Raw genomic sequence first — 11,521 nt, forward strand, 5'->3', positions numbered from 1 at the left:
AAAAAAAGGAACAGGAAAATAATAAAGCATTAAACTGAATCAATTGCTTTATGAGTTTCCTACTGTCTATTAAATTTTTTTAATACCTACGAAAGAAAAGGAAAAAAAAACACGAATCTTATGACTTAAGCAGGGATGCAAAACATAAAGAAATAAAAACAGGATTAAAAAAGAAGAATTAACTAACAAAAGGAATAACTAGTTATTTATAATCTTCCTAAGCTTATAACAAAGAATATACTTTATTGCATTCTCTCTCACAAATTAAAATGAAATATTCAAGAAGAAAACACAGTATTTATTTAGGAAAAAAGAAAGGCAGGTTTATTGCAAACTGCAAATAGAATAGACAAAAATTTTCAGTACCTTATCTGGCCACCACTGTAAGTCTTCTCCTAGAGAAACAGGACTTTGAACAGGTGCATTCTTCTTGTCCAGGTTTGGCTCCCCTTCCTTACTTGTAGAGCCTCTTTCATTATCAAATGAGGCTCCATCAAGCCACCTTCGTTCACGCAAACGTAAAACGGACTCACGTTCACGCAACAGCTCAGAGTCTCTCTCTAAGGGAAGAAGGAGAACTGGTATGCAATTGGGTCACACCAGTGGGATAAAAGTAAGCCACTCTCTAGTAAAGACCCTTCAGGATGCAACTAACAGCAGTTAAATCTACTCACAAAGATTAAAAATAATAAAGTCCTGACATGCAACATTCAGTATAATAACTCTTCCAAGCATGTGTACTTTAGAATTATTAAATACAAAAACAGTAAGCTAAAAATAAAGAATTCTCACAGTTTTGTGTGCTATCAAAAATGCTATAGCACTTTTACTTGCATCGTAAGAAGCCAAATACTTGAAAAATAGCAATTTAAAGTTTTATAGTATAATATGCATTTTTGTAGTATTGTTTTTAATCAATGAAGAAACAACAAAAAAAATTCTGATCTATACTGTCTGTTAGATTCATTTATGCAAACCAAAAAGAGTATTTATTAGAGAGTTTCATAACAATCTTCCCCCAAAAAACAGTAATTTGAAAAGGTTAAAGAAAGCAAGCATTAAAAAAAACTCTTGGTATACAAGCTTGATAATCCAACCCCTTTGTTTAAAGCAATATTCTATAGGACTGGATGTAATTAATTAAAGTGCATCTGTTTTGAGTAGATCAAATGAAAACTTTTCAATAGTCAGACAAGTTTTAAAAAGGATCCTTGTAGGAAAACGTTCCTTACCAAAATGCTTCCCCTCCAATTGGCCTACAAACTGTCTAAAGGCAGTACTCTGCAGTTCGCTCATGCAGATAAATTTTTTAAATCAGGTAATCAAACTAACTTTCCAAGAGTCAACTATGCATGGAAAATAAGGATTATAAAATTCGTGGTAACGTCTTTTATAGAATAACCTTAGGAAAGGAAAAAAAAAGGAAGGAATTTAGAAGGAGTTATGTCAGATGCTGAATATTTCTACATGCACATAATGCATTTAACCTATTAAATACTTCACTTATGCTTACACAAGTCAACTGGAATTATATGCATGAGATGACCACATTACTGTATCATGGTTTCAATAAATTACGCCAAGTCTTGGGTCTTTTGCAGTATTAGAAAACTGGCAAAGTTTTTACATAAGCCAAACACAACAGCTTGTCTTACAGATATATTACATAAGATATTCTACTTCTCTTCTAGCAAACATCACTCTGACCCCTTGACTAATCATTTTGTAACTGGAACTTACTCATTCAACAATTAATATACTGAAACAGGTTCGTGAAAGGCAATAAAGCTGTACTAAAAAAAAAAAGCACAGGAGAGGTTGGATTAACAGTCTGGAAATACTCTAGGCATTTGTACAATGGGTTCAAAAAGGTCCAAGTTGCTGCATGTTCTGTTTAAATGTTGTAACTCTAATACGTTTTACAAAGCAAACAAAAAAACACCTTAGTATTGATCAAGGTGTTTATATCAACAGCCAATAGTTCTCCCAATCCAGCTACAAAAACACTTTCAAAGGAAAAAAAAAAAAAAAGAGTGAAAAAAAATTAGGTTTCTTCTCCCTCCCTGACAGTTAAACATTTCTTCTCATTCTACGAAGTTAACTTCTGTCATGGATTACCTCAGGAAATGTGAAAAAACACTATGTAAAGAATAACCCAAAACAGGAAAAAATTAAGAATGCTGCATGTCATGAGTTGTTGCTTATTTTTGAACCAAACTAAATATTTGTATCGCATAATATATATTAGCAAACACTACAGAGTTTAAAATGAAATTTAGCATGCAGAAGTTTTACACCTTGTAACATCAACAATTAGATTTTTAACACATGATAATGAAGGTTCTTACAGAACTTACCTGCTGAGGCTCAGAATTCAATAATAATTTTGATGAGTAACAAAATCTACTTGTCTACTCTATATCTGACATGACATCACAGTCTATTTTCATGTTAAATTGGAATCTAAACCACCACTGTGTACTACCACTAGCTTTGCACAGTAAACTACTTATTACAAAGAAAAAAGGTGCAAAATTACCTCTGGATGAGCCTAGCCTGGAAAGTGATGAGCGCCGAAAGGATGGATAACCAAAGTAACTAATATCTTCTGAAAACATAGCATCAGCATCAATAATGACACTTGGGTGAGCAGAATGTATGTCAGCATCCAGAAGAGACATAAGATCCTCTATAAGAGGAGACAAGGGTCTTAAGTGAATAATCAGCTACTTAAAACATCAGCTAGAGAGACCATCAACTAAATAAACATAAAAAAACAACCTATCTATTAGTTTAATTTCTGCTCTTCAGATTCACCAGTTCCAACTCATGTGCCTCCTACACACCCACATTTACAATCAAGCATGGTGGTCTAGTGCACAGAACTAGTTTCCTTACAAAAACTGCTCTCTGTCTCTTATCCAACCACATTTCACAAACAAGTCTTGCCCAAAACATTTTTTTTTTTCATAACCTAGGAATTCAAATTTTAGCCTCTCTTAGAAGAACAAAGACCTGGAGCGAGGTGGACACAAGTACATAGATATGCACAGCACTTGTGAAACTCTTAAAATGATCTAGAATTAAGGAAGGATGGTGAAAGCCGGCCTTTGCAAAGCCACATCTTTGATTTCAAAGACTACATTTCCTCCACTGAATGTTTCTTTCAGAGAATTACATACTTAACTCCCAAACTTTCAGCTCTTCAAATCCTCACATGGTAGCTACATTAAGAACAACAATGGTTATCTGGAAGAAAGCATTTGTTTTACACCACACATTTAAAAAAAATACCCAGGAGGATGAAAACTATATGATTTTTTGACAACCAGAGCTACTCTTAAAAACCCAAATTTCTCTAAATACTGAATTTCACTGAATTATCAAACAACTTCCCTCTGCTTACTAACCAATAGCTAGCTACCACACAAGGCTACTGAAAATGCACGTAATTTAGCAGAGCCCAATGAAATTAGCTGCCCAACGAAACAAGTAAACCAGACGACCACCTTGCCTCTACAGAATGAACAGTCCTAATTCTCTCCTTTAGCTCTACGGCAAGGGATCTCCTTGGGCCAAGGTGGGAAATCCGAATCTAAAAAAAGTCATTTCAGGCCATAAAACAAGCAAGCACCAACATACAAACAAGTGGGTATCCAGAAACTGAAAAGTTGCCTGATATCCTCACTCACGGTGAGGACTCAATTGTTTCCTTTAGTGACACGAAAGGTGTTAAGAGACATTCATACCCCTGCAAATCACAACACTCATCCTTGCGTGAGTTTACAGAGAGAACTTTAGAACTTCAATACATACCAGCCATCAGTTGTCCCCAGCAGAAATGAGTTAACATAAAAACAGAGCTATAGAAGTGAGCTCTGTGGACTTCAAAACATGCTGGGAGAGATTTTTGAGGAAAAAAAAAAAAAAAAGTTAACCCACTAAAAGCAGAGTCTGTGCTAGAAGCACAGTGTTTGGAACTGAGTGGCCCATGCAGTACATTTTAGAAAGTCATCCTGCTCATGAAGCCTCTTAAAAGAAAAAAAAGTCCTATCTGGCAAACATGCTCCACCTTACTAGAATATTTTAGATGTCTCAGGGTGGTCTTACCCTGCTGCTTGTTTTATCCATTTTGAGCCAAAACATTGAAGTAGCAGAACACCTCACCTTGAGAGCATCAACTTGTAAGATCAATAGTTCAGAAGTTGGAAAGACAGCCAATATTTTGTTGATGTTCACACACTGCTTTTCTTCCCTCTTCCCACATTCAACCCTATCACTTATTCCTAGGTACACTCCAACCTCCATACAGTCTCACAACTTGTTCTTGCACCCAGGTATAAACTAAAAAAAAAAAAATCTTGATCTCTATTAGGAACAGAATTGGTCAGCACAGAAAAGAACTCACCAGCCTTATTCAAAGTGCATGGTATGTGCTTTACACTAAGCTAGAAATTCTAAGAAAATACACGCTAACTTGGAACACTAACACACACACACCCCTGGAAGTATTTTAAACATCTGAGGTTAGCCTTGTTTCCAAACAGGAGAGTTAAAATTCAAGCAATCAGATCCAAGAACCAAAACTATGCATTTTTAGCTGCATAAGCATTAATGCAAGTGAAGAAATCAAACCTTTCTTACCCTCTTCTTTCAGCTTCAAATCAGATTTTAAGTTTTCTTCCAATATTTCTGCAAGAGATCCCCCTTCTGCCATCCTCTATACCAGCAAACAAAGGTGCTAAAACCAGTAGGGATAAGAGCCAAATCCAGTCCCCTTCGAACATCACTGGAATTTTTTAGTTCTGTGAAAACACAGATACTACAAGGCTACATCCAGTTTAAGAATCCAGGTGTGGGGGCAGAGGAAGAAAAGAAAAAAAAGCCCACTAAACCTTTTCTATGACTTCTTTTTTCTGCTTTTCAGGAGAGTCCCATAAGATGATATCATTCATTTCCTGTGCAGTGAAAGATCAGAATCAAACCCCTCAAATACTAATTTAGATGTGATGATTCTGATCAGTCCATTTACGTAAGGAAGTACCTATCATTTCTTAAGTAAATTTGATTGAAAATTGGCAAGAAAAACATAGCCAGGGCAGCAGAAATGGAAAAAAAAAAGAAAAAAAAAGGATGAAGAAAAGACACTTCCAATAAGTACATAAACACCAATTTAACTATTTTCCAATAGCTCCATGGATAGCATTAACACCATTTCCTATGGATCCATTATTTCAAGGCATTACCAAGACTGATCAGGACATCAAGCAGATTCACATCAGATATTTACACTTAAGGAGGGAATCATGAGGTCTTCCTTATTCTCAGCTGTATATTTTTACGAAACATGCAAAAATATGTCTTCAGTCTCTCCATTTCTTTCAAACTGGCAAAACTGCGACACTAAAGACAAAATTTTGGTTTCCTAGTCAACCAGACATCAACAGAACTCCCAAACTCATTTCTTGATAAGTTACGTTTATTCAAGATATTACTAAACTTGACATTAATCCTCAAAAATCAAGAGGAAAAATAAAAAGCAAAATAAAAAAAGCATACTAACAAAACCATAGCAAACGTGCATGTAATTGTCCTTGCTAAAGGAAAGCCACTGAACGCCCAGGTTTTAAACAGATCCCTACACTTTGTTCTGGTTTCCACCTCTCCTCATTGCAAACCAATACAGTAAATACTGCTGATGCAAGCCAGTCTCTTCTCCTTTCCAATAAAGTGGATTTTCATTTTTTATTTTGAAACAATTCATCTCAGATTCCAAAAGTCAAAGTAGTCTGGATACTGCCAAAACCAAGTTTCACAAACTCCACTAGTAAGATCCTAATACGTGAAGTAGAAGTTACCAAGCAAATATGCACATATCTGAATTCTACAAAACCAGACACTGATAGCACAAACCCTGGAAGAAGCCTCTAGCACAATTTGAAATGAGCAGGAAATTTTTTCTACACAACTTTGAGTCTTTGCTATGAAAAATGATTTTGTTCTATGCAGCTTCTTCCTTGATTTTTCCTCTTGTATTTGTTATTTATGAAACAAAACTCCACTCTGTTCACATTACCACCATAAAAAAACAGGACTCGTCAGAAAAGTCAGAGTACATAAGGCTCTAGAAGTAAAATTACCAGGAGAACTTCGTTAAAGAATTTGTACAGAAAGTTTTAAGACATTTTTTATTCTCTTAAGACATTTGTGAAGAATTGTTTCTTTTATAAAAAACAAAAATCAGATGATAACCCTTACAAATACTAACAGGAACTCTAGCACAACTGATATACCAATGAAATTCTGACGTAATAAACAAGAACTTATTTTCCAGCCATAGTGAAATTTCTTTCATTACGTTTACTTTAAATCAAGTGTAAGTTTCTCTTTAAAAAGCACAACAAACTTCTCTGCCTTGGGAAGTTTAGAAGAGTAACCCAAAGGGCTTAATTTAAGAAAAGCATCAGACATGCAAAAGGGAGAACATAAAAATTAGCGTACTCTTTTTAATTAAAATGCAAGAACTTCCAAAACCCCAGGGCAAGGAGCAGCCTTGTCGTTTACTTTTGTTGTGTTTGGAAGGAGTAAAACCTTTTAATTTGACATCATAAAAAGTTCTTTACCTTTCAGAATCATTTATGGATACCTGACTAAAAATAGAATGCACATAGCAGTTATTGGTTATCTACAGTTTTCTTCTATGAACTTGGTTACAGGTCCAAAAAGAACATCCAGAGGCAAGACCATAAGAAGAATGGAAATTTTATAGAGCAAAAAACTTAAATTGGTTCTATGTTGTTCAGAAGGGCAAAACGTTGTTGGTTTTATTGCTTCACACCTATAGGCAAGGTTCTCTAGCCACCAGGTTTTCTTGCAATCACATGATACAAATAGGGACTGGTAATTTATACTATGACATATACCAGCTGTGGAGTCACAACAGCACTGACCACTGCTCAGCTCCACTTTTCCTCATGTTTTGATCACATTCAGTTAAGTGCATTTCTGCGCAACAAAGTTATTTGAGTACTACAGGAAAAAAAAATAACAGACACAGAAAACACTGCAAGTTCTACAAACTGTGAATTACATCCTTGCAGACTGGGACTAAGACGTAACAGCTCTCATTTCAATTGAAACTCCACCTCTTTTCCCGCAAAAACTGGGAAAATTTAGCTCAGTTGCTCTGTGCGATAAAAGGGAAAAATATTCATACTAATCTCGTAATATAACAACATTCATCTCTTACAGGAAAGATTAGCCTAAAGAGGTGAGATGCTTTAAGAATTCAACCACGAACAAAGTCGGTTTCTAGACAGCTACCAAAGAGTGAAACTCTGCACCCTGGTTTAACCTATCATCTCAATTAGGAGAGGCAGTGCAGCGCAGGCACCTTAAAAATAAAAGCAGCTAGTTACAGGTTGTCAGATGGTCCCCTATTCACTGACTTCTATGACCCCAAGAAGTATTAAGACAACAGCTAGTGCCGTAGAAAGCTGGTTAGAATAGTTAAAAGGAACATTTACTGTGAATGCTTACTAGCAGTCATTAGTCTTTTGAAGGCAGGACCTGGTACAATTATAGTAGTAACTACTGCTTTGAATACATGCAAAGCGTTAAGAGAATTCAATTACACCAAGGTACCTAATGCTAAGAAACTGACTGCTAAAATAAAGACCCATCTTAAGAAGCAAAGAAGCTTGACAGAGCTGCAGCTTTGCTGCAGAACGAAAAACCTTTGTCTAATCGCATGATGGATAAGATGAAGGAAGCCCATGAATCTTCCTGGTGAACCAGATGAGCAGAAAAAAAAATATCTGTTAGAAAAAACAGCAAAATGTCATTCTGACACACAGAAAGAAAATTAATATGTAGCCAGAGTTTAGATGTGCTCTTATCACGCAGTACACCTGGTACAAACAGTAGATTTGGCTGCAGTTTTCAAATGTTTGCTTGGCAAGAGTCAAGTTACCTTATTTAGCCAATGAAAAGACTGAATCTTTCCTAAAAAAACAATTGCATGGGACAGACAATATTTCAAGAATAGCTGGACTTCAATTATAGCATTAAATCCGTATTGCCAAATACTACAGTGTTTATGAGAGGTACTTGAGATGACAAATTTTCAGTCTAACTGTAACAACTGTAAACCATTTTGCCCTCACTTAACTGCTGCACTTTGAGAGTATGTGTTAGTAGTATAAATAACATGCAGGTGACTGACTGGAAAGTTTTAGAATTAGCTTTTACAAGCAAACCACATAGCAGTCTCAGCATCTCAGCAAGCAGCAAAATACAGATGTAAGAAATGCTCATGTTACAAAGCTAGGGGTACTTAAAAAAAAAAAAATATCACTTTCATGCCACCCATGGAATCAACAGTTATTCTTTAATGCCTAATCTAATCCCTCAAAACATCTCACTCCATCTTTTGTTTTGTGCATCTTTACACTTTGTTCCTGAAATAATTTCTTCATTGCATACCTTGCACAGCACAGAGCATGCTGTGAGTGTTTAAATAGAGAAAAATAAGAACATACTGACATTTCCTTATCAAAAGTTACAGGATACAAACCTCCAGGAAGGTATGATTCACTTGCTGTGTCATCCCCATCATCTCCATCTTCATCATCACGACTTAACAAATTATTTACAGCCAGATTTACATCAAGATTTGTTCTCTGGAGTTCCCGAATGATAATACTTCTGGACTTCCCTTGTAAAACAACTTGTGCCTGTAAGTACAGAGAATAATTATTACTAACTATGGTCAGCTCACCATTTTTCCCTAAGATAAGGATGCTTAATTCTAGGTTTTAGTCTAACAAAAACCAAGAGAGTCTCAGAAGTTACTGACAGTACATACATGGAAAGGCTCATTTCTTTTCTCAGCATCTTGTACTAGATATTTTACTTTTTATCATTTTAATTTAGGCTGAATGATTCCAACTTTGGTGCTGCATTTCCTTATGGGTCACCTTAAGATTTACTTACTGAAACGCTTAATGTGGTAGGCAAGGAAAAACACTGAAACAATCTATTTCTGAGAATCTCCTACAGAAAGTTTCTACAGAAGAAGTGTTAAAGTATTGCAATCAGCAGATTTCTGCTGATTTCTGTTTTCCAAAACTACTCTTCAATCCCTGTCTTTTTGACACTCGATTCTCTTTCCAGTGTCCTTCAACATATAGCCACCTCCTCTGCTTTTCTTACCATTCTGTTCCTACAGGCTCACTTTCAGCAGTTTCTGAATCTTCTGGGTATATACTAGAAAGGCATAAATATGAAAGAAACCTTCCAAATATTAAACAGAAGCATTCTGGTTTCTTCCACAAACTTTAGGCCCCAGAGTATTTTACATTTCCAGACTGACTACTCGCAGAAAAGATGACAGACTTCTGGAAGGTTACAAGCAACATGAAGGTGAATACGGAACTACTACTGGATGTTCTCATAATACTGTAAAAATGAGGCACCAAATAAAATAGTTTGGTAATAAGAAAAAGAAGGGAGAGAGGGAAGAAAGGGAAAGAAAACAAGATTTAACAGGGTACAAAGGCAAACTTTGTCGTAATATTAAATGCCAGAAGTTATTCACAGATTTTTGGTATACAGCAGAATGTGTGTTTTATACACCAGCTTTGGAGCTCTCTCCCACTAGTCCATTTTAGACATTTTTGTTCAAAAGACAAAAGTATGCTTTTTAAAAAATAAAATATACAAAGAAAGAAAAAAAAAGGGAAAAAGATGATAGGAATGGAAACAATGCTAAGACTTTACAAACAAGCCACATATTAAAATACAGAATAGTGTTTCTTTTTTATGTATGGTATCAAATACATCCAGAAGCTCTCAAAAAAAAAACCCACCTGGATACGAACAAGGTAGACAAAACAAAAAGCACAGCTTAAAGAAATATCTGGAGGTCACATAACTTGCTGAAAGCAGAGCTAAGTTCAGGCAACTAACACCTCCAGTATCGTGCCACTGTGCAGACAGAAGCTGCCAGGTTTTACTAGGTTTGCAATTAAAGAAGAGACAGGATGTCAGTCTGCCACTGATGTGTCTGCAGATACTAAGCCTGCTGGTTCCTATCTCATGCCAGCCATGCTACAGGCCACAGAAAGCATGTGAGCAGATTATCTTTGGCCTAGAAACTTAGCATATGTATTGTAAATGTAGCAGACCAGCAACTTGTCTTGAACTAAGAATTAAAATGCATTAATCTGTATTTTGAAACAATTTTTTCCTCTATGCTTCAAGAAAATACGTTCTACAGACTACTGAATCATGAATCACACAAAATCCATCAGTTTATCCAGGTTGTGGTGCATTGACAGGTAAAAGCAGAACAATTTATACAAGAAGATAATCAGTTCCATTTACTAAACAATTAAAGTGCAGGTTTTCATGAAGAAAATTTATTTATAAGATTAAATAGGTTGACTGTTTTTCATCCAAATCTAAAAAGGACTGCTCCTTTTACTAAAAAAGTCAGCCTGTCCCCTTTCCTTACACTCAATCAAGAAACAACTTTGTTATCTACACACTTTATATGACTTTCAAGTATTTGACTTCTTCAAATGAAGAACACATGACATACCTCATAAACACTGAACAGTCTACCAATATACCTTGTCTTAGTGAAAGTTTGGGAAAGGAAAATGCAAACATTATGCACCATTAGTACTGTGCTTTCTCCAAGGGCTATTAAAACACTTTCCTGCTCAAGTTTTTGAAAAAAAGCTCAGGTACCTGTGAAATGAGTTCCTCTGGAATGACTGATGCTGGAATCACAGGCTGTGGCTGACTCCCCAGCAGACCAGATCCTCTGTCTCTCCCTGTGCGTATAACTCTGGTCTGCCTTCGAGAATCTCGAGCTCCAGCAGATGATCTCCCAGAAGATCCTCCTCCACTTCCACCAACCCCTGAACTCCAGCGACTCCTAGAAGGATTTAGATATATTTATTCTTATAGCACCATTTCAAGAAATACGGCATCAGTGTTACTATTAATAATAACTTGTAGACTGTCTGAAAAGTACAAGAGATTGACTTCATAGGCAGATATTACTAAAGTCTCTCACAAAACTGATAAGAGCACAAGGTTATTTGATAAAGTTCTGAATCAGACAAGACATAAAGCAGGACTCCAACTGGAAGATGCCCAGGCCAATTCCCTGAGCTTCTAAAAGCAATGATATCAGAAGTACAATATCTAACAATCAGCTTTTTTACTATAAAAGCACAAAAGCAAAGCTTCAAGGTCAGTGTATTGACATAAGGTCTCTGTTCTCCTATCTTCAAAATTCTGAAACTCGATTCACATTAATAAACTGCCTTAGACTACACTGAAAAAGATCAAGTAACAGTTTTGACTGCAAGACAAACCTGACATGAGATAGTTCTTTAATTCACATAGGTTTTCAAGAGATACTCTATTCTGGCTCTATTGTTACTGGAGAAATCAGGACGAACTCTACAGCAAAGTATGTAGAAACTGACTAAATAAGCAGCTTTTT

General features: G+C 35.9%; 1 protein-coding gene across 1 annotated transcript in view; it reads right to left on the reverse strand.

Annotated features, from left to right (window-relative positions):
• The window catches only part of UBR5 (ubiquitin protein ligase E3 component n-recognin 5), a 69,004-nt gene that overhangs the window by 52,822 nt on the left and 4,661 nt on the right, over positions 1 to 11,521 (reverse strand). Inside the window, exons 5-8 of the mRNA XM_031552901.1 lie at positions 10,756 to 10,945; positions 8,576 to 8,735; positions 2,540 to 2,689; positions 367 to 560 (exon numbers count right to left, since the gene is read on the reverse strand). Coding sequence (XP_031408761.1) covers positions 367 to 560; positions 2,540 to 2,681 — 336 coding nt within the window. The 5' untranslated portion in view covers positions 2,682 to 2,689; positions 8,576 to 8,735; positions 10,756 to 10,945. The remainder of the gene's footprint in view (positions 1 to 366; positions 561 to 2,539; positions 2,690 to 8,575; positions 8,736 to 10,755; positions 10,946 to 11,521) is intronic.

The sequence above is a fragment of the Meleagris gallopavo genome, chromosome 3 (assembly GCF_000146605.3).
Source record: "Meleagris gallopavo isolate NT-WF06-2002-E0010 breed Aviagen turkey brand Nicholas breeding stock chromosome 3, Turkey_5.1, whole genome shotgun sequence".
Lineage (NCBI taxonomy): Eukaryota > Metazoa > Chordata > Aves > Galliformes > Phasianidae > Meleagris > Meleagris gallopavo.